This window comes from Pelophylax lessonae, assembly GCF_965119305.1.
Source record: "Pelophylax lessonae genome assembly, chromosome: 11".
NCBI classification, from domain to species: domain Eukaryota; kingdom Metazoa; phylum Chordata; class Amphibia; order Anura; family Ranidae; genus Pelophylax; species Pelophylax lessonae.
Window position 1 is genome coordinate 32,909,073 of NC_138778.1, and position 27,159 is coordinate 32,936,231.

At 37.7% G+C, this 27,159-nt stretch overlaps 1 protein-coding gene across 1 annotated transcript in view; it reads left to right on the forward strand.

The window, feature by feature from the left end:
* Nucleotides 1-27,159, forward strand: part of SLA2 (Src like adaptor 2) — a 43,463-nt gene that overhangs the window by 15,944 nt on the left and 360 nt on the right. The window contains exons 2-7 of the mRNA XM_082271757.1: nucleotides 3,184-3,303; nucleotides 5,905-6,004; nucleotides 7,466-7,552; nucleotides 8,703-8,806; nucleotides 19,084-19,233; nucleotides 23,459-23,588. Coding sequence (XP_082127883.1) covers nucleotides 3,228-3,303; nucleotides 5,905-6,004; nucleotides 7,466-7,552; nucleotides 8,703-8,806; nucleotides 19,084-19,233; nucleotides 23,459-23,588 — 647 coding nt within the window. The 5' untranslated portion in view covers nucleotides 3,184-3,227. The remainder of the gene's footprint in view (nucleotides 1-3,183; nucleotides 3,304-5,904; nucleotides 6,005-7,465; nucleotides 7,553-8,702; nucleotides 8,807-19,083; nucleotides 19,234-23,458; nucleotides 23,589-27,159) is intronic.

Genomic DNA, 27,159 nt, shown 5'->3' on the forward strand with positions numbered 1-27,159 from the left:
ATTAGAAGGGAGGCTACCGGTGAAATGGGAAATATATCTACCTATTGTGCCACCTTAATGAATTAGTTTAATGAGGCTTTGATGAATTTACAAAGTTTATTCTAAATCATTAAAGTACAATACTTGAGAAGGGGCTGTAACACCGTCTCTGCAACTAAGCCACTTGTTTTTCCTATGGTTAAACTTCACAGCTGGTGGGAGGAATACTCTATATATAACTCAATTCTAAGAACACGAAACGCAAATGATGAAACCCACCAAATTCTTTCATAAGTTTAACAGGCCCTCCTTATAGTGTATTTTACTGTCGTTTAATCCAGTGCGCTATAGCACATCGAACAAGGCTCCGTAATAGAACAATAATTTCTGATTGGTGGCCAGGAGTTGTCATTTCCTACGATGATAAATATTCGAATTGTGATGTTATTAATAAAGAGTGAAGAGTCAGCCCACTCTAAATTGATAGATGCTGGTGAACTAAACAACCAGACCTCTGGTCTCTTAAGGTTTCCATTCACATACAGATACAGCTGGTTGATCAATTACCAAGTTCAAAGCCTTAATAGAACTAGTTAAAACCTATTTATGCTAAATGCAGTGAACAACTGTGTCCATCAGCGAAGTATACTGTTAATGCTACGGCTTTCAATGACATTTTAGACAATTGTGTGCTTCCAACCTTATGGCAACAGTTTGGGGAAGACCCTTTTCTGTTCTGTGCACAAAATCAGCTATGACATAGTTTGACCAGTTTGGGGTGGATGAACCCAAGTGGCCTGCTCAGAACCCTGACTTCAACCCTACACCTTCTTTGGGATAAATTGGAACACTGACTGTGAACCAGGTCTTCTCATCCAACATTTGTACCTTCACAAATGTTCTTTTGGATTAATAGCCAAAAATTCCCACAGACACATTTCAAGATCTTGTGGAAAGCCTTCCTAGACAATTTGTATTATCTATAAAATAATTCACACTCTACAGAAAAATATGTGGAAGTCCTTCCCAGAAAAGTAGCCTCAAAGGGGGGGGCAACTCAATATTCATTAAAGTGTACGTGCAGCCAAATCTTCTCTATTTATCCTTGGGGCCATTGTCACCAAGACTGAGGAGGATGTGAAATCTAAAATTGTACACCATATCTAAAAGTGAGGTGTTCTGGTGACAACTGTCTTAGGAGGGATCTTCCCTCTCTGGAGAGATGTCTTACAGCTTCCTTTTGTGTCTCCAAGAAAGTACTTAAGGAAATTATCCCCAATTGAATGCAGGCAGCAAAAAAAATCAACTGATGGGTTTTAACCCTTCCCTACTCTATGCAAAGCAAAAATAAAGTTTTGGCTATACACACTCTATACTTTAATGTCTATAGTTTTAGAATGGATTGTTCAACAAGCTTATATAGGTGTAATGTTTAGGTGTCCACACAGCTTTGGTCATTTGGTGCATTATTGGGCAGCCTTGTAGATGTTTTTTTTTTTCTATTCTTCTTTTACATTTTAATGACCAGCTTAATTTTTTTTCTTATAAAATGTACTGTCTGCAGGCTCTTTGAATTTTGTTCCATTTACTTATCACAGACTGATCTTCATTATCAAATGACGGTTCTCCCCCATCACCCACACAAATCTAAACTTTAAAGCATGCTTGTAATGTGGAACACATGCAGCATACACCTGGGAAAATATATGATTCATTTTCCACCGAAAATAAAAAAGATAGGACGCCTGTTGTGCAGTTTGGGTTTCATGTAAAATTTCTGTTTTGCATGCGTGTGGTAGGAAATCCTATATTTGACAACAAATTATTATTCCACTTTAAAGGAAACCTCTACCGGGAGGAGTACTTAGGCCATAATTTCTGAAAAGTCTTTCTGAAAATGCTAGTTTCCTGGCTCCCTGTGGCTTTAGAGTTTACTGTACCCCTGACCCAAATCAAACATGCAGCAAGTCAAATCGAAGTCCACTCGGAAGTCCAGATCCTACTTTTTACAGGTCCATGGAAAAAGTATTTAGTCATTCAGGAGAATGACTGTCAACCAGGCAACATATAGGTTCAACAATGGCAGTCAGCCTAGTAGAATCTTAATTAAGGTTTTCTTTAAGGGAAATCTGTCATAAGGGTAACAAGAAAGCTGCCATCGCTGACCATTCCTTCTGAAATTGTTAGTTGCCTGGCTGTCATGCTTTTACATTGGTTTCAATGTTTGACCTGAAACAAGAATAGAGATAAGAATTTTTTTTTCAATCATTTACTCCACAATGCCTGCAGCTACAGAGGTCAGTAAGGCTTGTTTTGATGCTTATTTTGAAGCTCACTTAAGCCACAAGATGTGACACCCGACGTCTCAGGGATTGTACATGTCCTTCATCAGGAAAATTGCCTTTTATAGGTATGTGTAAATGACACAGCAGCCTAGTGGATCCACTTGATTGCTGTAACATTTCCAGATTTTAAAGGCAATTTCCCTGACGAATGCATTGCCATGTTACATATTTTGTCATTTTGATTAAGGACTTATCAACTTATATCTTTGGACTAGACTGAAAATTGGTGCGGCTCTCTTTCTGCTCCTAGACCAGCCTTTCTCAACCTTTTTCCCCCAGAGGAAACCCTGAAATAATTTTCAGGACTTAGGGAACCATTGCTAATACCAATTAATTAGGGATCAGGGAGAAAATGCCCCTTATTTTGGTGGTCAGTGGAAAAAATGTCCCCCTTACAGTGGTGATCAGAACTAAACTCTTACAAATAGATATCATTGGTTCCATGCTGCTGACTCTGCCAAGTGGCATTGGCCCTGGAACTATGAAGGCACCATCAAATGTCTGTCAGCCAAAGATTCCAGCTCAAGTAACGCCTAACAAACTTTGGAGGAACCCTTGTTAAAAATGGCTGTCCTAGATGTTTTGGATTCTTCCTGAGCTGCTCCCCCCTGCTAAGGCCCCCGTTGTATTTTAACTGCCATAGCCAGAGCATTATGCTCCATGAATCAAGCCATTTTCCTTGATAATGGACTAGAAACAACCAAATATCCAGTGCTTCATACCCATTGTTCTCAAACTAGCAAAAACACAACACCTTTACCTGGAACACAAAAAAAATTATCTTATATATATATATATATTTCACATTTAAAGGATAAACCAGGGATTTGTATATTAACATGCTTCTGATTCCTGACAGATTTACATTACCTAAGAATTTCTACAACTGAGTCAACGAGATCAATGGGGAGCTTACCCAGCAAAAGAGGATATTCAGCGATTCAGACAACTCTAGCCAACTCTCAAGCAAACATTGCTGGTAAGATCACTTAAGAAATCACTGGTAAATGTATTATATCTCTTTCATATCTATATATTTCATACTGTAGAGTTCTATATGAATGTTAAGTTTTAGGTTTAGCTTTAAAAAATAAAAAAAAGGAGGAATATGCCATTGCTGACCTCTTTCTGAAAATGCTAGTTGCCTGGAAGTCATATTGATCCTCTGGCTTCAATATGTTGTGAGTGGCTGTCCTGGTATGAGTGTGCAGATCACAAATGACAGAGGTCCTTACCTTCATGTAAACATGACATCCATTCAACTAGAATTTTCAGGAGAGGTCAGCAATGGTGACCCCAATATCCTCCTTATTTTAGTTTTGTATAACACTGTTGGGCTTAATCACCTCTTCTATCTCTTGGGGTTTCTCATTGTATTTCTGTGTCCCGCTGTGGAGAATAAAAGATGGACCTCTTATAATAATTGCATCATTAGGTTAGAGTAAGGAATAAATGCTGAGGTGATGGTGGAATCCACCCAAAACTAAAATCCCTTTGATAAAATAGGCCTAATAATTTCCATCTCTTATTCACAGAGCTGGGGTAATCAAATGTGGTGTCCTTGGCTTTTTTTATTCCTCAACTTTTTAATGATTTACTCATGTATTCGAGTAGTCATAATGAAAGACGTTGGTTCAATATGCAAATTGGGTAGAAGGTGGTAATACTTGCCCGTAGCTTTTGAATCAAAATTTGCGTAAGAGAACAAAATCGCCTACAAAAGGAATATGTTTCAAAGCGATGGAATATATGAGGCAACTATGCACTGGTAAATGAAAAATAAAGTGCATTTTCAGTGAGCACATCAATGTAATTATTATTATTGTAGGGTTCACCTTAAGTGCCGGTTCACACTAATACGACTTGTCAGGCGACTTGGTCAGCCTGGCAAGTCGTGCACCGTCGCGGTCCATTGAGTAGTACAGGACCGGTTCTAATAGGAGCGACTCAAGTCGCTCTGACTTAGAAAAAGGGTCCTGTACTACTTCGGGGTGACCTGGAGGCGACTTACATTGACATTCATTTTATGAAGTCCGTGCAAGTCGCGCCGAAGTCGCGCTGCACGCGACTTCACAGATCGCCCCCTAAGTCGGAGCGACGTAGTGTGAACCGGCACTAAAGAAACTACTTAAAGGAACAGTGGGGTTTATTTACTCAAATCTGGTGCAGCTGTGCATGGTAGCCAATCCGCTTCTAACTTCAGCTTGTTCTTTTAAGCTTTGACAAAAACCTGGTAGCTGATTGGTTTCTATGCAGAGTAAATCAACCCCACTGTCATTTTGCCAATTTAAGGGGAGACAACAGTGTCTGCTGATATCCCCCTACCTTTCTAGTAAAGCATTTTCCCCTATCCCCACTCCCTCCCCACTGCAGCAGTCCACCAGGATAAGCTACAGTGTTGGATAGTGTCAGAGCTTACCTTGGTTGACAAGGTCACCACTCCACTTCATGTTACAGTGTTAGGGCCAGGAGATTAGTTACTCGGGCACTGTCACATGGGAGAGGTCACATGGACTCCCCTATCCTGGAGGTTCAACTCCATAAGAACAATAGATAAGGGGCACTGAGGTAGCAGGGAACAAGCCAGGGAGCAGCTCCCCCCTTTATTAGCACATAAGCGCTGCAGCACAACTGACTGCTGTTTCTCCATCTCCTGGTCTAAGCTTCAATTAACAGGACAGATTCTACCAAGTCAAATTTAGGTACTTGTTTGGATAGCCTTCATTTGTACTTGGCTGCTCTGCGATCTGGGGGTCTGCGTGAAGAGAAAAAAATTTCCACTGTAGCTCAAGCCTTCTGTTTCCTGTTGGGAAGTTAGGCCAAGTCTGTTCAACAATAAGGTGGGGAAGGGTTAATCCTCCTAAGGTTTCTTTTAATGTCTGTGTTTCTTATTTTTATATTGTATTTTTTTTTTTTACTTTTTGTTGAGCTTAATAGATATTTTTTTAAGCCTGAATATTTAACTTGCTAGTTACTTTCCAGTAAAATTGGGTTGAATAAACAGCTATACTTCCTTACTCCTCATTCCCCTGGCACTCTCCTCTGCTCTCTGACACTCTGAGATGAGGGCAGGCTCTCACTGTCCTCATGTACATTATATTGAAGGACTTCTAGTCCTGCATTTTATGTGATTATGTTGGAAGCCTGTGACCTGTGGGACAGTCAAGAGAAGTGGCTTTGGGAGACCAGTTGTAGAGTGTGCGGAAGCCTGCGGGGGCAAAGAATAATGTAGGTATAGCACTGCTTATTCGCTCTACCTTTAGGAGAAAATTAGCATTTATCCCCAGCAGTGGGACTATTTATCACTCCGGTGTGAATACGATCTTAGCGACGCTTGCTTTGGTTTTATAAGCTCTACGCTGGAAAATAATAGTGCCCAGTGTTTAATAAAACAAAGATTCAAACCCTTCAAAATAGCTTTCAAGGCTCAAAAAAAGGTTTTGGCTGGAGTCCAGATTTAACTCCTTATTTTAGTATAGAGGAAGTCATTGCATAATTTGTTGTCAAACTGAGTTTCTGTACATTTTGTACGTCACAACTTTAGCAAGTACGGTGCAAATGATGTTTATTTGTTTTTCAGTAGCAGACAAGTGCATATTTGTGGCTTTGTACAACTTTCCAGCCAGTGGTCAAAGCGATTTAAGCGTTCGACTTGGAGAGCAGTTAAACGTTCTCTCAGAGTAAGTGACCTCAAATGTTCTTGTTTTTTCCTGACCAGCCTGGATGAGGTGCAATCAGAAAACAAGTTTTATCATCTAGGCACAGTTTAGGTAAACAACCTCAACAAAGTATGTCAGTTGGTATTTCTTCTGCAGCCAGACAATGATATTGCAAAATTAAATTCTATAGAAAGCCAGCTTTTAAATTAGAAGTACACATGGATCTTCTTTGATTTAGCAGATGAGTCGATCTTTGCAAATTATAATAAAGATGCATTCAATTCAGGGGTTCTTAACTTTTTTTTTACTATTACAAACCTCAATTGGATTGCTCAATATGTCCCCATACCCCATTCAGCAAACTGTCAAAGTCATCATCATCATCACCACTCCTATTGGGTACATCTATGACTTTAAAAAAATGCCAATAGCTTGGTTTTACTTAACATATGGATACCTAGGAAAAGAACAGCTGAAACAAAAACATAAGGAGGTTATCTTATTATTTATATAAAAAGGGCAAATCACAAATACACAAGTTAGCTATGGTTAGAGACATTTTCACTGTGGCTTTTGTGCAATCAAGTTTGAAACTGAAATACAGATGCTAACAATGTTCTCCAACCATACCAATATATCAACTGTCTATACTGTGAACAGGGAAGATGTCCATAGTGAGCTGATCACTGATTAGTTATTAGCCTCATGACCTCAATCCATGTTATATAATAATTTAGTTTAATAACATTTTGGAAAATTCTTCATCCAGTCTTATAACCCAATCATTCGGTTCTCGCACCCCATGGGGCTATGGATACCACTGGCCTAGACCATCAAAAGATGCAGTCTCCTCACAATCTCTCTGCTCCAGGGTTCATGGGTCTAGAACAAAACAGCCACACCCAATACACTATGGACTCAAGTAATCATCGGAAACTAAACAATCCCACAAGTTTCAGTGACCACCAGATTTCGGTCAATTGAGAAGTCAAAAGTGGATACAGGCTATAGAAAAATGAAATAGAAAAAAATACTGCACTTTTCTCATGAAACAATCATATTTTTCTTCTGCGCTCAACCAAGAGAATTTTGATCCTGTCTCCTTATAGTGGATTGAGACCACTATTTTATATCTTCAATCACTTTGATCTTTCAAACTGATGGGTGTGTGGCAAGCCTAGGTTGCAATGCAGATATTTTTTAAAGTTGAGGCATATCCCCTTAGGCAACATTTATTCGTCTAGTTCTCATTGCAATTGTTATTTCAAATGTCTGGGTAATATTGACTATAAAAAGAGAGGCAAGAACTATTACCTAGAAAGTGGGTAATTTTACCTAACTGGTTTCTCAAACCAGCTTTGTCAGAAACATTGACTCTTCTTTAGCTGCAGGAAATATGGACAGTCCAGTGATATATTTATGTTGGTTTGGTTGACTTTTTTCAATAAATTAATACTTTACTTAAATGTCAATGTTTTCTAGGGATGGCGAATGGTGGAAAGTGATGTCTGTTACAAGTGGAAGAGAATGTTACATGCCTAGGGATTATATTGCTAAAGTATATAACAGGTAAGTTTGCAGTTAATTAATGCTTGCACTTTGAATAAGAATTCTGGTTTAACTAAAAAGGAAGGCTCCATTCAACAAAGAGACATTAAAAGCACTATTTATAAGCAGTTCATACTTGCCAGTATCCAGCACCATTGCGAAACATGTCTATTTTCACCATCTGCACTAACTCTTATTAATTGTCAGTATTGATCACGAAGGAGCAGAACTGTGCCATTCTTCTTACTTACTTCCCATAAGCATTCCCAGGTCTGTTAAGAAAAGTTCTGCAAGCTCTATATGCTGGCAGCAGCATTTGTGTATTAGCACAGCGTATTTTCCTTAGATGCAAAGTTTAATTATTATTATCATGTAACTTTTATATATTTTTCCACATTTTTCAAGCACGCTGTTCCATATTTTATTTTTGTATTAGTCACTAAAGAGAGCTTTACAGTTTTAGATATACACTATATTGTCCATAAAGACATGGATCAGCAAGTTTTTGGTTTGAAGAAACTTGACTGGCCTGCACAGAGACCAGACTTAAACCAGATAGAACACCTTTGGGATGAATTAGAGCACAGACTGAGAGCCAGGCCTTCTCGTTCAACATCAGTGCCTGACCTCACAAATGCGCTTCTGGAAGAATGGTCAAACATTCCAATAGACACAAACCTTGTGGACAGCCTTCCCAGAAGAGTTAAAGCTGTTATAGCTGCAAAGGGTGGGCCTACAAACTAAGACTGAGATGCCATTAAAATTGTGTAAAGGCAGGTGTCCCAATACTTTTGACAATATAGTGTACTACAAAATAGGAAAAAAATTGTTTACAATGTGTCAGCCAACTCACAGACTTCCAATGTGAGAAGGAACAATAAAGCACAATCACAGTGTAGTACAAATGTGTATGTATATATTGGCAAAGTTATATGTAAAAACTACATTTTAAAGCTTTAAACTTGAGAAAATTATTTTCTTCAAGTTGATCTATATTTAAACTATATAAAAAAATATTGGATTACCTGTGCATTCCCTTTAAATGTGACTGCCAAAAAAAGGGAATAGAAGATTACCACATCCACATTTGATTTGTGCAGACATTTAAAAAGTACCATGTGCTATGCAGGGAACAGAATAATACCTAACCACAAGTTCCTTATTATTAAAGGTGGCTTTTCAAAGGTATAAATCGGGAAAAAGCAGAAGAGTTGCTCTTGATGAGCAGCAACAGAACTGGTTCCTTCTTGATCCGAGAAAGTGAAACTAGAAGAGGTAAATACTGTTAAATTTATAATTTTGTTCTTCCTCTTAAAAACATTTCAACTTGAAAAGTATGACATATAAAAATAACATACTTAATATAACTCTCAGAAGTGATTATTTTGTACAGGGTAATAATGAGTTGCTATTTATTGTTTATTGCTGTAGTTGTGGGTGTAGTTTGTGAAATTGGGTACGGTAATGGGTGCGGGGCAAGTCCATTGCCCCAACACATTATTTGACATTGTGTTATGACAGAAGAAACCCAGAATATCATAAAGAAAAATATTTTTACAAATCAATTTGCACTTATACAGCAGCTTGCTTCATTTTTGGGTCTTTTTGGTATCCTGAGACTCTATGGTGTCAAAAAAACTGTAGAAATAAGAAAGAATGTTATTAAATAAAAAAAAAAACAGAATCTAATAATAAAAAGTTATACATAAGGGTGGTGGAACACAACCCACCAAAAAGTTCAGATCTTGGCTTTATAAAGTAAATGTTTACTTTGTAAATTTGAATGTGCATTAAACACATTTTTTTGTTGTTGTTTTAACGAAAAAGTTGTAGAAAAAAAGCAAGTGCATTGCAAGTTTGTTTTACACATTTAGCATGTCTTGACTTTTTATTATTTTCATATTCAAATACATACAATCCTTGCATAAACTTTTAATTAAATGTTAATTCTGCTTGAAATGTATTTAATATATTTCAGTTCCTAGTTTCCTAGTTGTGGTAGTTGCATTAGCTTTCTGCTTTCAGGCCTTTTTTCCCCTTAATTGTGACCTGAGAAATCTGCCAATAACATTCTTTCTGTCCTACTGTGACAAAGCTTACTTGTTGCACTGTACTCATAGAGGAACAGCATTTTCACAAGGCTGATGTCCTGACTTGGACTACAAACACCTCCCCACTCCTTATATCCATTAAATAGATGGATATTGCTTTATCATTCACAAAGATAGATAATAAAGCTGACAATGGTGCTTGTGATTTCAATTCAGTGAATGGGAAATTACAAGGACACAAGATTGGTAAGGGAATCAACTGGGATATTTTTGTACCTCTACAAAATGTACTTATCTGTAAAAAAAAAATAATAATAATATAGCCACCGCATGTAAGAACCAGTAAGCTGCAATATATTACATTTTTGTTCTTGGGTTGAGTTTAGGCAAACTTTAAAGTAGTATTAAACCCAAAAGAAAACATTTGTTATATTGCACTTTACCAATTCTTAGATGTGATGGCTGCGTTCGGTTTTTCTTTTTCTAGGCTTTCTTTTTATTTTCACCGGGTGATCTGGCCAGTAATTCTGTTGTTCTGTTGTTTTTCAACAGAAAAAGCTCTCTTGCAGCTACGGAGATTAGACAGACCATTTAATACTGGCAGGGGTGTTGTCCAAAGATGCTCCTTCATCCAGAGTGAGGGTGCTCTAATACAAAAGGTGCGTTACTGCCCAGATCACCAGGTGAAAACAGAGGGGAGAAAGCCAAAGAAAACGAATGCAGACTCCATATCTAATGATAGGTTGGATTTACTCGATAATATACGATAGCATGGGATACATTAGTATATTAAAACATAAAAAGACATTTAGTATCAAGAGAGAAGTTATTTGATTATTATCCTTGATGATTAAAATGATCAAAATTGTTTAACCAAGAGGACAAGAAACAATAAAAAACACGTTTTGCTTTTCATTAATAAATCAAAGTCCTTCATGAAGGTGATGTTTTCAAATTGGGGTTTTCTAATTTCAAGAAACACATTATACATAGAATGTATTTGTATTTCACTAAACCTCACTTAAAGCAAATCTAAATCTAAACCAAAAAATGAAAATTGACTATATTGCAGCTTTTATGTCCTCAAATGTGGTGGCTGCATTGATTTTTTTATTTTTATTTTTTACATTTTTTTTTTTTTTTTTACCTGATGGCAAACTTCCAGTCCTAGAATGACAACACTCATTTGCCCTACTGTATGAGGGCAACTGAAAAAAGCATAGGACTACAGGGTTCTGCCCGTCTCCCCTTGTCCATATGACTATAGTCAGCAGAGGCAGAGCATCAGCTCGCAAGATTTCTGATAGGATCAACAGGTATTTTCCAAAACATTTTCACTGTAAATTTACCAGACCTCAGCCTCCTGCACACTGTGCTGATGTTTAAGCATCAGCATTTCTGGGTGTAATTTCAGTCGTTGGTGTTACACGCATTTGCGTATTTTGCGTATTTGCACGTATGCGCTTTTGCGTGTACAATAAATCCCTTATGGCAAAAATCGTAAATATTTATGCTCATATGCGCATTTTTGCATGTACCGCCACAAAATACTGACCGGGAAAGCAGATGTTTTTTTTTTTTTTTTACTAAAGAATTCGCAACACTTGTTTACGCACCTGTGTGAACAGGCACATTGTAAACAATGGGCTGCATTTTTAAACTGCAGTGTTTAAGAGCCCCAAAAGGGATCAAATAGGAGTAGTTTATAGGTAGTGTTTACACACACTTCTAAGTGTAACTATAGGAAAACTTGTGCCAATTAAGCTGGGCATACAGCATTAGAATTTAGTTTGAAAAGTTTTTTTTTTTTGTTTGATTTTCTAATGGTTAGTAAGGTCCAACTGACATTCGTATTCTACTGCAGTGATGAAAAAATTCAACAGGGCAAAATGGGAATTTTTTATCAAATGAACAAAATTCCATTAATTCCAAAATCGAATGTTAAAAGCAACAGAACTTTTGAAGTATATTATGTATGTAAGTTTGAAGTACATTCGTCTGTAACTGCTTAACCACTTCACAACCTATGCTGCCACCAGGGATGCTGTTCATCCCTTGTGATAGCAATAAAGTAAGTGCAAAAAAATTTTTTAAAAAATAAAATAAATAATAAATAAAATTGAAAGCTCCACCGTGCTAACGTGCAAATGCGAACGTATACGTTACTCCCACACGCATATGTAAACAATGCTCGCACCACACATGTGAGATATTGTCACAAAAGTCAGAGTAAGAGCAATCACTTTAGCTCCAGAGCTCCTGTGGACCTCTAAACTAGTAAAGGCATTTAAAGAGTTGGAGAATTTTAAGCACCATTATTTGCCACCATTCCACGGGCAGACGCAGTTTTAAAGCGTGACATGTTAGGTATCTATTTACTCGGTGTAACATCATCTTTCACATTATACAAACAAATTGGGCTAACTTTACTGTTTTGATTTTTTTAGTTTATAATAGTGTTTTTTTTTTTTCAAAAACATCTCGTTTGAAAAAACACTGGGCAAATACCGTGTGACATAAAAAAATTGCAACACCCACCATTTTATTCTATAGGGCCTCTGCTAAAAAAAAAATATATATATATATATATATATATAATGTTTGGGGGTTCTAAGTATTTTTCTTGCAAACAAAAAAAAAAGTAGATTTTTACATGTAGGAGGGAAGTGTCAGAATATGCTTGGGAAAGATGGTGGTTAAAAAGTGTTAGTTGGCGTTGGGTTCTAAATTGTTAGTTACTTATGTAAAGTCCATCTAAATCTTTGTATTCATCCAATACTACCCTTTCCATAGGTTGACAATGCTTCTGTAAGGGTGGCTTCTCTGTTCCTCCACAGATACAGTGGAGGAGTGACATGTTAGGTATCTATTTACTCGGTGTAACATCATCTTTCACATTATACAAACAAATTGGGCTAACTTTACTGTTTTGATTTTTTTTTAGTTTCTGAAAGTGTTTTTTTTTCCAAAAAAACTGCGTTTGAAAAAACGCTGTGCAAATGCCGTGTGACATAAAAAATTGCAACACACACCATTTTATTCTATAGGGCCTCTGCAAAAAAATAAATAAATTAATTAAAAAAAATATATATATATGTATATATATATATATATATATATATATATATATATATATATATATATATAAAATGTTTGGGGGTTCTAAGTATTTTTCTTGCAAAAAGAAAGTAGATTTTTACATGTAGGGGCGAAGTGTCAGAATATGCTTGGGAAAGATGGTGGTTAAAAAGTGTTAGTTGGCGTTGGGTTCTAAATTGTTAGTTACATATTTAAAGTCCATCTAAATCTACGTATTCATCCAACACTACCCTTTCCATAGGTTGACAATGCTTCTGTAAGGGTGGCTTCTCTGTTCCTCCACAGATACAGTGGAGGAGTGACATGTTAGGTATCTATTTACTCGGTGTAACATCCTCTTTCACATTATGCAAACAAATTGGGCTAACTTTAGTGTTTTGATTTTTTTGATAAAAGTGTTTTTTTTCCCCCAAAAAATTGCGTTTGAAAAACCGCTGCGCAAATACAGTGTGACATAAAAAATTGCAACACCCACCATTTTATTCTATAGGGCCTCTGAAAAAAAAAAAAAATATATATATATATATATATATATATATATATATATATATAATGTATGGGGGTTCTAAGTATTTTTCTTGCAAAAAAAAGTAGATTTTTACATGTAGGAGGGAAGTGTCAGAATATGCTTGGGAAAGATGGTGGTTAAAAAGTGTTAGTTGGCGTTGGGTTCTAAATTGTTAGTTAGTTATGTAAAGTTCATCTTAATCTACATATTCATCCAACACTACCCTTTCCATAGGTTGACAATGCTTCTGTAAGGGTGGCTTCTCTGTTCCTCCACAGATACAGTGGAGGAGTGAGTGTAGCCACCCTAACATAGAAAGTGTGTTTCTGGCATCTCTAACATAGAAAGTGCATTTCTGGCTTCCCTAAAATAGAAAGTGTGTTTCTAGCCACCCTAACATAGAAAGTTTGTTTCTGGCCAGATCACTGGGTAATAATAAAATAGTAAAAAAAAAAAAAAACAACGACCCTTTCCATAGGTTGACAATGCTACCCTAAAATAGAAAGTGCGTTTCTGGCCACCCTAACATAGAAAGTTTGTTTCTGGCCAGATCACTGGGTAAAAATAAAATAAAATAGTATAAAAAAAAAAACTAAGGCAGTCACCATATCTAGGTACTGGTAAGCTACAGTATATTATATTTTTATTCTCACGCTTAGATACGGTTCTCCTGCAAAAGTGTGCAGATTCTCGGTTCAATGCTAACAAATTTTACTTTTACAGCTGCACACTCCTACTCAGTGACACCTTTTTTGTTTTCCTTTTTTTTTTTTTTAAAGTACATTCATTAAAATGTGTTATGTGTAATAGAACAAACTTAAGTTTGAGACCCCACACGCCCACACAGTGGTATATTGTATCAGACCAAGGTTTTCAGGGAGGAGTTTCATGCGTTCAGAATTCTTAGCTGAAGAAAGTAATAAACAAAGTCTTCTCTAAAAAGCATATTTTACTTATTATACAAAGACACAACCATTTTTATGATTCCTACTATATTTATTGGAAAACATATAATAATGTCAATAATAACTACAAAAATGATGTCTCCAACTCACCAACTTTTTTTTGCCATTGATCAAGTTTAGTGTTATATAAAAAAAAAACGTTTCCTCATTTTTGTTTGATGAGTGAAAAAAATGAAAAAAAAAAAACGGATGCTCTGCCAGAGATCTGTTGAGCCGATAACTTCTTGTGCTCTCCGCCTGTGTTGTCTGTTACCAGATAGCATTGTTCTCTCTCTGTGGACAACAGAACACCTCCCCCCTATGTTATGGAGAGGAGGAGAGGGGAAGGTGTTCTGTCCTAGGGTAACAAGATGAATGTAACTAGCAGAATTCCCTTGTGAAAAGAAATGAAAAAAAGCCTGAAAAAAGAAAACGAATGCAGCTACCACATTTAAGGACTTTAAACCGTTGTTCCAGTAGTTTTTGTGTTTATTAAAAGTCAGCAGCTACAAAAGGTTTAGTTGCTGACTTTTAATGAACACTCACCTGTCCAAGGATCCAGTGATGCAGCCACCCGAACCCTCTCTCCCCAGCATGACAAGTTTGGGCACCCGGCTGTGACAGCTTGCGGCTTGACAGCCGGCTGTGCACTGCGCATGCTGGAGTTGGGACTGCGCCTCCTCAGTGGCCGGGCAATCTTCTGGAACGTGTCCCAGAAGATTGCATGGAGGGAGGGGGAAAGGAGAACTTCTGTTCGGGGTGCCGCGGCACTCTGAGTGGAAGTGGGTGCGGGTACCTTTCAAAACTAGGTACCCCACCTCAAAAAAAATGACATGCCAAGTGTGGCATGAAAGAGAGTGAGGAGTTCCTAAAGCGGAACTTCCACTTTTGGGTGGACCTCCACTTTAAGCTGCAATATATTACATTTATGTTTTTGGATTTGGATACACTTTAAAGTGTTACTAAACCCACAATAGAAAAATCAGTGTGTAAATGCAGTGAAGCGCTCTTGATATACTCACTGTGGAGCCTAATGGGTTAATCATCAGCATTGTGTAAAAGGGCTGTTTGATCCTGTCTTCTCTGATCCTCCCCTTTACTGTCCCCAATCCATCTGCTGACAGCACAGAGCCTTGGGGGCGCTCTGCACTTGCTCAGTGTGGTGTGTATTGCTAGAGAGTTTTTTTTTTTTGGGGAGGGTGCGTGTGATCAGCACAGGGCCAATCAGTACTGTCTAGACAGAAAGTCAGGGGTCATGCAGCATCATAGGACAGTCAGGGGACAATGCAAACTCCTCCTACAAGCTTTAACCAAACATTGATAGAAGTCACAAGACTGCTATATACTGCTGATGAGAAAAGGTATTTAGCAGTTTAAATTTACTAAAATAATTGCATTTCCATGTTCTGTATACTGTGGGAGATCAGATATAGTGAATGCAGGCTCCTGGGTTTAGTAACACTTCAAGTTTTGAGGAGAGGTGCAGATGAGGAAAGCTGAAAAAATTAGCAATTTAATGTGCATATAAAAATAAAATATTGTTTTGTGAAAAAAGGAATATTGGTTAAGGCTAGGTTTACATTGTGTGTTGTGAGATCAGGTGCAAAATTGCGCACTTTCCCAGAATGCACAAAAATGAGCAGCCTTTAATTCTTAATGGCACCCCCCAAGTGTATAGCTAACATGTGTGAATTTTCACACGCTAAAATACATTGTAACAAAATACCATGCATTTTGGTGCAGCATGGTTTCTCAAAAGCTTTGTGCACTTCTTTCGTGGATGTTTAATGCATAGGGGAGGCCATTGAAATGAACGAGCTGCCCTAAAGAAAATAAAAATGCACAACAACTTGCGTGCGCACTCCGTTGCACCTGCATAGGTCTAAACAGAGCTATAACATTGATTACAGTGTATAGAGACACCATTCCACAGGATTAGTCACAGCAGGGAAGAAACCACCGGTGATGACAGATGTAAATATTCAAGAAAGGGTGACTCAGAATGGTAACTTCACACCTAAAGTGAATAGTAGAATCTGCTTACCAGATTGTAAGACCACTAAATTATAGGTGGTCAAATGGAGCCAATGAATACCAATAAGTCTCTCATGGAACGTAAGGGTAGAGCCCTGTTCAGTAGGCACAATCGAATCCCAGAAAATATAAGACAAAGAGCGCTTCCAAGAATACCACTTTAATAGGTAAATAGAGATTGCACTTACAAGATCCAAGATGTAAACAGCATGTGTATAGCGGCGTTCCTGTGGGCTTCACCTCGTGTATTCGGCTCCTAATGTAAATCAGCCAATCGGGTGGAAAGAACGTGATAACGTCACCGCCGTAGACCCCCTACGGGTTTCGTCACAGATAGTCTGATTTCTGCAGTTTTCTGTGCTGTCACATGACTTCAATTCCTCTTCCTGCTGTGTCAAAGAGAAGCAAGTGGGCGTGGTTACTGAAAGCTAGTGACATCACTCCCTGGGAGTTTATCTTTTTTGGAGTGTGTATGTTTGCTCTTAGTGCTGGCAGCTTAATTTTCACTTTAGCGCAGTGTTTTCTTGTTCTTTTTTTATAATATTTATTGATTAGGTAAAAACACATTATTATATAACTAACGCATAAAAAAAAGAATCTTGATTTCTCACCAGTGCAATATTTTTGCAATCGAGTTATTTATTTCTTTGAAAAAAAAGTTGTTTGATAAAATGATAAACGTGATTGACTTTACATAACCTGTTGCCGACCACCTGCCGCAGTTATACTGCGGCAGGCAGCCAGTCCTGCACAAACCAACGTAGGTCCACGTCGGTCGCGCGTGCCTGCAGCTAGGGGGCGAGTGCGTGCCGGCGGCGGCATGCTCCCGCCTCCGCTCGTTAGCGGGGGAGCCAAAGCATGGGGCAGGCGGCTCTGATTGCCGTCTGACACCCGCGATCGTTCCCCACTGAGAGAGGACGGTCAGCTGTTGTAAACACAGCTGACCGTTCTTCTCCCTGGAATGATCACAGAGCTCCTGTTATCCTTCTATATAGGAACACAAGTCTCTGTGATCATTTCACAAGCCACGCCCCCCCACAGTTAGAAACACACCCCTAGGTACTCATTTAACCCCTTGATCACCCACACTGTTAAAGCCTTCCCTGCCAGTGTCATTATTACAGTAACAGTGCATTTTAGCATTGATTACTGTAGTAATGTCACTGGTTCCCCCAAAAGTGTCAAAAATGTCAGTCAGGGGGTCCGATCTGTCCGCTGCAATGTCGCAGTCCCACAAAAAATCGCAGATCAAAAAAAACACAATAAAAATTACATAAATCTTTCCCATAGTTAGTAGACGCGATAACTTTTGCGCAAACCAATCAAAATACGCTTTTTGCAATTTTTTTTTTACCAAAAATATGTAGCAGAAAACAAATTGGCCTAAAATGTTAAAAAAATTAGATTTTTAAATTTTTTTTTGGGAATGTTATATAGCAAAATGTTAAAAATATTTTTTTTTTTTTTCAGAATTGTCGCTCTTTTTTTTGTTTATAGCGCAAAAAATAAAAATCGCACAGGTGATCAAATACCACCAAAAGAAAGCTCTGTTTATGGGAAAAAAAAGGATATCAATTTTATTTGGGTACAGCGTCTCTCGACCGCTCAATTGTCCGTTAAAGTAACACAGTGTTGAATCGCAAAATATGGCCTGGTCATTAAGGGGGCAAATCCTTCTGGTCCAGAAGTGGTTAAACCGCTCCTTAAAGGAACCTTCAGTGGGAAATGACAAGTCGGCTTCTTCTTCTTAAAATACTAGTTCCCTGGCTATCATGAGAATCTGGCAGCATTGAGAACTGTAATTTAGCTGGGTCAGTGTCTCAGAAGTATTGAAACCAAAGACAGCCAAGTAACTAGCATTTTTTTATGGAAGCCAGCAATACACAGATAAAGTTAGTTATGGGATGCCTGTAGGAACATTTGATTGTGTATTGTACATTGGAAAAAAAAAAAAAAACGGAGTTCATTTTTACCGTTCTGTACAGAGATCTGACTTAGATATAACAAAGGGTCTAAAAGCTACACTTTATACAGAACATCTCGCGCTTGTCATCTGCCCTCAGGAAGTCCTCACACCTGTCAAACAAAATGTGGTGCGAGTTGTGGAAATGATGCATTGAAGACATTAGTAACAGGAAACCAAATAGCCTGGTGTACATACACAGGTGCTGTGTAGTCTTGTCTCAGTATGCCGACTCTTTCTGCTGTCCCTTTGTTGTAGGTTACTGGATAATATCCTAACTGCTTCAGGTTATTGATTCACCTAACTCAAAATTTTACTATATATTATATTACTACTACTATGTGTAACATTCACAACTCCAGGGGTAAATATGCTCAAACCAAGTGGCTTAATGATGATGGTCTGCACCTCTGCTATGGGGCCTGGGTAGGAGGGGACCCCATTAGGCCTCATGCACACTTCAGCTTAAAAAAAACTATATTACCAAAAGTATTGAATTATATAAAGCTGAATTATTTTACACGCCTTTACACGCACATGAATGCCTTTACAGGCACATGAACTTTAATGGCATCCCAGTCTTAATCCGTAGGGTTCAATATTGGGTTGGCCCACCCTTTGCAGCTATAACAGCTTCAACTCTCCACAAGGTTTAGGAGTGTGTCTATGGGAATGTTTGACCATTCTTCCAGAAGCGCATTTGTGAGGTCAGGCACTGATATTGGACGAGAAGGCCTGGCTCGCAGTCTGTGCTCTAATTCTTCCCAAAAATGTTATACTGGGTTGAGGTCAGTCAAGTTCCTTCACCCCAAACTCCCTCATCCATGTCCTAATGGACCTTGCTTTGCTTATTGCATTTTTTGAAATACTGTCCCTAATTTACTAAGATACTTCCAGTGTTGAACATACATTCTACGTCATTTTATACATATAATCTTTTGGTTGCCCCACAGGATGTTACAGTCTGTCAGTTAAAAGATCCAATCAAGTTACTCGGGATTCCATCAAACATTATCGTATCCATCAACTAGAGAATGGGTGGCTGTATATATCGCCTCGTCTAACTTTCCCTACCCTTCAGGACATAGTGGACTACTATTCTGGTAAGACCAAGCTTCAGATTTGGCTGAAGATTGAAAAGAGTGCATTGTCTGTCTCCTATGGGTTTATTTATGAATGTTTTCACATAAGAATAACCCCTTTGCACCTAAGGGTAAAACAAATCTAAATGCCTAAGCACAATTTTGCAATTTTGACATGTGTTAGGAAAACCGTACAAATCATCACAACTACTTTGTGCATCCAGGTGGATTTTACCTTGTTTTTTTTTTTCAGGAAAAATTGGGCTTTCATTTGGTAGTAAATCATTATGAATATCTCTTGAGATTTGTTTATTATCAAAGAAAAACTGGCTCAAAATAGGAAAAATATATATATATATATATTTTTAAATGTAGCTGTATATTCCTTGTTACTACCATAACCTACCACTGCAGAACAACCCAAAAGAAATTTCCTGCTCTTGACGATCACAGCAATACCACATATGTGTATGGTATTTGTTGTTTGTACCCGAATTACAGCCCAGAAACAATAGTATTTATTATGCTTTTTTTTTTTTTTTTTTGTCTTACCTAAAACACACTGACATTAGCTGACATTGATGCTGATTTAAAAAAAAAAAATCCTGCCCAAAATATACTGACCCTGACCTTGACCTTTGACCCCTACTTGACCCAAACATTAACCTTGGCACTGACCTAGTTCAAACCTTGATTTTGGTATTTTTTCTTTATTTTTTTCTGCAAGAATAGAGAAAGATACATTGTATCTTCCTCTCCATTCACAAAAAAAAAAAAAAAACACACTGGGGCAGACTTCACAGTGACTGATTACTGTGGTAGCCAATCAGAGGAACCAGAGTGATCAGGTGACCTGGAATCGGGAGATTCGGGTCACGATCATTAGTACGGGGTCCGAGGTTCTCAGTGAAACCATGGTCTCTGTGCTGGGAGCGTGCCGTGTGGTGCGCTTCCAGCACAAAAGGAGCTACACATATATGTGGACCCACGGAAATAAGGCCCCCTTCCATAAGGCCGCATGTACTGTATGTGTTACATTGGCATCTAACTTTCATACAATTTTCCAATTAGATTCAAATAGAAAATATGTGAATTTTGGGTGGAAGTTGTGTGAATCTTTTGTGAAAAAACGTATAAGTAGACCCCATAGTGTTCTCACATAATTTAGTGTGCACTGAAGTAGAAGAAGGCTGCCAACCACACCCAACATTGATACCTTAGTTTGGGATAGGAATCAGTGTGTGTTGAATCACCAGCCAGTTTTTGAGTCTTCAATGATTAACTCCCAGCAATAGTTTGTGTCTTTGACCTCAAAAAAGCCTTTATGAAGGTATGACAGTTATCTAGACGGGTCTTTCTTTTTCTACATTATGGAGGATTGATAGGAAGGCTTGTACACTAGAATGTAGCTATGCATTGATTGTGGTTGTTAGGTGAAGCTGAGAATTCAGCACTGGGTTACCCAAGAGTTTTAAGAAGGCAGATTAAATTTACCAGCAACCATGGCATTATCAATTATAATCAAAATAGCCCTATGTGCAATCAATTACTTGATTTAATTCATGTGCAATCAATTACTTTCAAAGAAACTCTGCAAGATGTGTTCCCACGCCCAATTCAGTTAAATATTGCCCTTAATATACATACACATATAATCCATAAACTGCATAACCTTATATACACTGCCTGGCCAAAAAACAAGTTGCCCCCCAAAAAAAAAGGTCACACACTCTAATATTTAGTTGGCTTTGATTATGGCATGCATTCACTGTGGCATTGTTTTGATAAGCTTCTGCAATGTCACAAGATTTATTTCCGTCCAGTGTTGCATTCATTTTTCACCAAAATCTTGTATTGATGATGGGAGAGACGGACCACTGAGCAAAGCCTTCTCCAGCACATCCCAAAGATTCTCAATGGGGTTAAGTTCTGGACTCTGTGGTGGCCAATCCATGTGTGAAAATGATGTCTCATGCTCCTTGAACCACTCTTTCACTATTTGAGTCCAATGAATCCTGGCATTGTCATCTTGGAATATGCCCGTGCCATCAAGGAAGAAAGAATCCATTGATGGAATAACCTGGTCATTCAGTATATTCAGGTAGTCAGCTGACCTCATTCTTTGGGCACATGCAATAACAATCCAATAGGATAGTTACTGCATGCTTAGTTTAGTTAGCTGCTTAATTAATTCCAGATGGCGACTTTTTTTTTGGCTAGGCTGTGTATAAAAAAATTGATTTCATGAATCAACAAACATTAAAGCGGAGTTCCAGCCATTTCACTCACCTGTCCAACGGTCCAGCGATGCGGCCGCCCGAAGCCTCAATCCTCTCCCTTGGTGCCGGCATCACTGCTGTGGGCACCCGGCTGTGAAAGTTTGCGGCTTCACAGCCGGGTACCCACTGCGCATGCGCGAGTCGCGCTGCGCGTCTTGATTGGCTGGCAATCTTCTGGGACCTCTGACATGTCCCAGAAGATTGCAGGGAGGGAGGGGGAGAGGAGAACTTCCGTTCAGGGCGCCGCGGCGCTCCGAGCGGAAGTGGGAGCGGGTACCTGTCAAAACTAGGTACCCGCTCCCCCCCCAAAAAATGACATGCCAAATGTGGCATGTCAGGGGGTTAGAATACCTAAAGCGGAAGTTCCACTTTTGGGTGGAACTCCGCTTTAAATTGAACAAACATTGAAAAAACAAAATTCCTCTTTTAAGCACAATTTAATGCCTGTATATAATCCATAATTGATGTCCATGCTGGGCCCCAAATAGTGCATACACACCAGAATAAATCAACAGTCCATTTTCTTTATCCATGTGAATAAATATTTCTCTACCTATGTGCTCATAAGTATTTTTCATTAAATATGTGCCATGTGAACTCCACCACCTTTCACTCTGTGCTCTCATATGGAGATGTTGACCTATGTAGGTCACAATGCGCCTTCCTCTTTAAAACAGCGATAAACTGCCTTAAGAAAACAGAAAAACGTTGGCTCCCAGTTGGTTTAAGCCATCATGTGCTAGTATGGAAGACTTACCTTAAAATGAAGCCCTCCCGTGGCGTGCTGTCAATGCTGACAAGGCTTTAATCCTCATCTGGTCTTCCTTCTGGGTTCTCAGACTTCGGTTGTTTGATTGGCTGAGCCACAATGACATCATTCTTGAGAATGCACACGGAATCCATGGCTGCAGCACAGCGTTCTGAAGGGATGGCATGCCCTCCCTTCAAAGCTAAGTGTGTATGCGTCGGTGACATCACTGGCTTCTTCCAGTGTGAATATCTCCTAAAAACCTCAACTTTAGGAGATATTCACTGTATTCACAGGTAAGCCTTATTATAGGCTTCATAGTTCAAAAGCAGAGTTTACTACCTCTTTAAGGGACTTCAAACACCTCCTTAGGATATCTCAGAAATGACCACCAGACCACTCTCTCTGTAAATCTTCTAGTATGGTACAGCAGAAATAATTATACTTTTTTCCAGATGGTAAGCTCCTCAACTCAAAAAAAAAAAAAAAAAAACATTGTCATGCCTTCCATTTCCTTAACATATAAAAGAATGAAAATGCACGTAAATAGATTAGTGCACTATTAGACCGGTGCAGAACAGTAAAGCCGGCCATAGATGGTTTGAATTTCGGCCGGTTTAGCAGGGACCAGTCTAGATTCGATCCATCCAAGGGCAGGTTGGTTGTACGAAAGTCGAATCATTGATCGTCATCCATACAACCAGCCTGTTGGATTATTTGTATGCCAGTGGCTATAACTGCCAGGCTGCCTGCCAGCAAAACACAATAGCGTTGTGGGAGGGATTCCCCCATCAACACTGTCAAAGAAAATTGTATTATTTTTTGCTTGCCTAAGACCACCTCCAAAATATGTACACCTTGCCCCCTCAAAGATAGTGGATTGGCATCATCTCACCAGGAAGCCACTCATCGCCTTCTGGGTTGGAAGATTATGCCACAGGCTCCACCTGATTCGATTTACCACGACCATGGAATTATCAGTCTTGGGGGTGGTCCTTCACTGTTTTAGTCCAGTTTTGTTGAGAAAAAAATGGTGAACTTTATTTTAGTGTCTGCAATTACATAGTAAGTTTTTTTATTTATTTTTTTATATTTTACATTTACAAACATGTACATCTAACATTGTAAAATATGTCGATTTTTTTAACAAAAGTGGAATTTTCCTTTAAGTAGAAACATTATGTTGAATTTGTTTTTCTTTTCTTTTATCTTTTTATAGAAATTTCAGACGGTATTTGCTGCGTCTTGAAGGACCCATGCATCGTACAAGGCTTCATCCCTCCAGTAGTTCCGAGCTCTCAGCCAATCATTGTAAGGAAACCAACACTCAACTGGAGAGATCTAGATAGGTGAGTACTGTTATTTTAAGTGGAACTTTCACTAATTGTGCCCAAGCTTCAGCCCCGGAAAGGTTTAACCCCCCTTAACAACTAGGCCATTTTTTGCAATTCGGCACTGCGTTACTTTAACTGACAATTGTCGTGGGACGCTGTGCCCAAATAAAATTCATATTCTTTTTTTTTTCCACAAATAGAGTTTTTGGTGTTATTTGATCACCTCTGTGGTTTTTATTTTTTTCGCTATAAATGAAAAAATAGACCAACAATTCTGGAAAAAAAAACTATATTTTTTTACTTTATGCTATAAAACATATCCAATAAAAAAAATGTAAAAAATCAAATTTCTTCATCAATTCTTTTTTATCAATTTAGCTAAAAAATAAAAAATGAAAAATCTAATTTCTTCATCAATTTAGGCTAATATGTATTCTGCTACATATTTTTGATTTAAAAAAAATCTCAATAAGCTATATTGATTGGTTTGTGCAAAAGTTATCGTGTCTACCAACTATGGGATATATTTATGGAATTTTATTTTTATTATTTATTACTAGCGATGGCGGCGAGCAGCAATTTTTACCGGGACTTTGACTTTGCGGCGGACAAATCAGACACCTAACTGACACTTTTGACATTATTACAGTGATCAGTGCTAAAAAAAAAAACACTGTCACTGTACATGGCAGGGAAGGGGTTAACATCAGGGGTGAGCAAAGGGTTAAGTGTGCTCCTAGGGAGTACTTACTGACTGTGTGGGGGGAGTGCTTTGACTGGAGGAAGACAGAGATCCGTGTTTCTGCTTAGCATAAACACAAGATCTCTGTCTTCCCCTCTCACAGAACGACGGTCTGCCTTATTTTCATAGGCAGACCACCGTTCTGCCTCTCCTGAGAATGATCGGTGGGTCCTGGTGGATGCGATGTGTACCCCGTGGAAGCAAGGAAACACAGTCAGTGTGTTTTGCACTGCTGGAGATTAGTCATGAATACATTTTTAACGAAACGCGGTAATCAGGTTTCCTTGCTCCCACTGTAGATGGCATTTGCTGTAGATGGCATTTTGAAGATTATTAATAAAGTGGATGCAGTTTTCATGTGTGAAGCCCATTGGATCCTATTGCACTTGTTCTATTATATCAATCCTATACATCCTGATCCCTTCAGGTCCAGCCGTAGCAGTTTTGCTGCTACAGGGCAGCACCTGTGTGCCCCGGAACATGTGTGTATATATATATATATATATATATATATACGTGATCCGGCTCTTCCAGGTAGGGTGCATGAATGCACGCCGGCGGCTCACTCCCGCTGTGATGAAACACAGCGGGAGCCCAGCGGCGGGTACCACGGACTAGATGTCCGCTAGCACCAGCCAATCATTCAATACAAGGCAGAACGGCGGTCTGCTTGTGTAAACAAGGCAGATTGCTGTTCTGTCAGTAGGGAAGGCATTGATCCTGTGTTCCTGCAAAGCAGAGACAAGAATCTATGCCTTCCCCTATAAAAAAGCACCTCCCCCACAGTGCACTACCACAGGCTAGGCACACATTTAACCCTTTGATTGCCCCTGATGTTAACCCCTTCCCAGCCAGTGTCGTAAGTCAAGTGACAGTGAATATTTTTTAGCACTGATCACTAATAATGTCACTTGTCCCCAAAAAGTGTCAGTTAGTGTCCAAATTGTCCACTGCAACATCGCAGTCCCGCTATAAGTCCCCGATCGCCGCCATTACTAGTGAAAATAAATTAATAAATAAAAATATCCCATATATCGCTGTAACTACTTGCGTAAACCAATCAATATACGCTTATTGGGATTTTTTTTTTTTTTTACCAAAAATATGTAGCAGAATACAAATTGCCCTAAATTGATGAAGAAATTTGATTTTTTACTGTTTATTTATTTTTTTTTAGGTATGTTTTATAGCAGAAAGTAAAAAAAAAATATATATATATATATATATATATATATATATATATATATATATTTCTTTTATAAATATAGAAAAAATAAATATATATATATATATAATTTCTTTTTCTTTTTTTTAATTGTTGATGCTAACCCCTTTCCAAGCCAGTGTCATTAGTACAGTGACAGTGCATGTTTTTAGAATTGATCACTGTAGTAGTGTCACTGGTTCCCAAAAAAGGGTCAAAAGTGTCAGTTAGTGTCCGATTTGTCCGCTGCAATATTGTAGTCCCGCTATAAGTCCCTGATTGCCGCCAGTAATAGCAAGAAAATAACAAAATAAATAAAAATTCCATAAACATATCCCAAAGTTTGTAGACGCAATAACTTTTGTGCAAACCAATCAATATATGCTTATTGGAATTTTTTGGCCAAAAATATGTAGCAGAATAGATATTGGCCTAAATTGATGAAGAAATTAGATTTTTTACATTTTATTTTATTAGATATGTTTTATAGCAGAACTTTAAAAAAAAATAGATATATCATTTTTTTTTTTTAATTTAAATGTCAGGTTTATAGCGCAAAAAATAGAAAATGCAGAGGTGATCAAATACTACCAAAGGAAAGCTGTATGTGTGGGAAAAAAGACATTTTATTTGGGTCAAGTGTTGCACGATTACGCAATGGTCAGTTAGAGTATCACATATCCCATAGTTTGTAGATGCAATTTCTTTTGCGCAAACCAATCAATATACGCTTATTGGAATTTTTTTTACCAAAAATATGTAGCAGAATAGATATTGGCCTAAATTGATGAGTAATTTGATTTTTTAAATTTTTTTTATTGGATATGTTTTATAGCAGAAATTAATATATATATATATATATATATATATATATATATATATATATATATATATATATTTATTTTTTTTAATTGTCGGGTATTTTTTGTTTATTGCACAAAAAATAAAAAATGCAGAGGTGATCAAATACCAGCAAATATATATATATATATATATATTTATTTTTTTTAATTGTCAGGTATTTTTTGTTTATTGCACAAAAAATAAAAAATGCAGAGGTGATCAAATACCACCAAATATATATATATATATATATATATATATATATATATATATATTTTTTTTTTTTTAATTGTCGAGTATTTTTTGTTTATAGCACAAAAAAATAATTCAGAGGTGATCACATACCACCAAAGGAAAGCTCTATTTGTGGGGAAAAAAAGACATACATTTTTTTTGGGTACAGCGTTGCACGAACGCGCAATTGTCAGAGTGACGCAGTGCTGTAAAGGAAAAAATGGCCTGGTCATGAAGGGGGGGGGTAAATCTTCTGGAGGTCAAGTGGTTTAAATATAAAACATCAGCAATGGATTTAGATAAAAAATGTTATTGCTTTCAAATGAAATTTGTAGAATAAATGATGGCATGATTGAATTCTATGATGAATAATTTTTCAGAAATACATTTGAACAATCAGTCAAAATTCTATTTATGAATGGCTAGCTTTACACTTTATGTAGCATGCATGAACTTAACATGAAAAAATATACTTGATGATAAGTCCACCTTAAAAAATAAAAATGATACATATAACAGGTAGAAGTCTTAAAAATATAACATTTTTTTTTTTTTTTTTCATT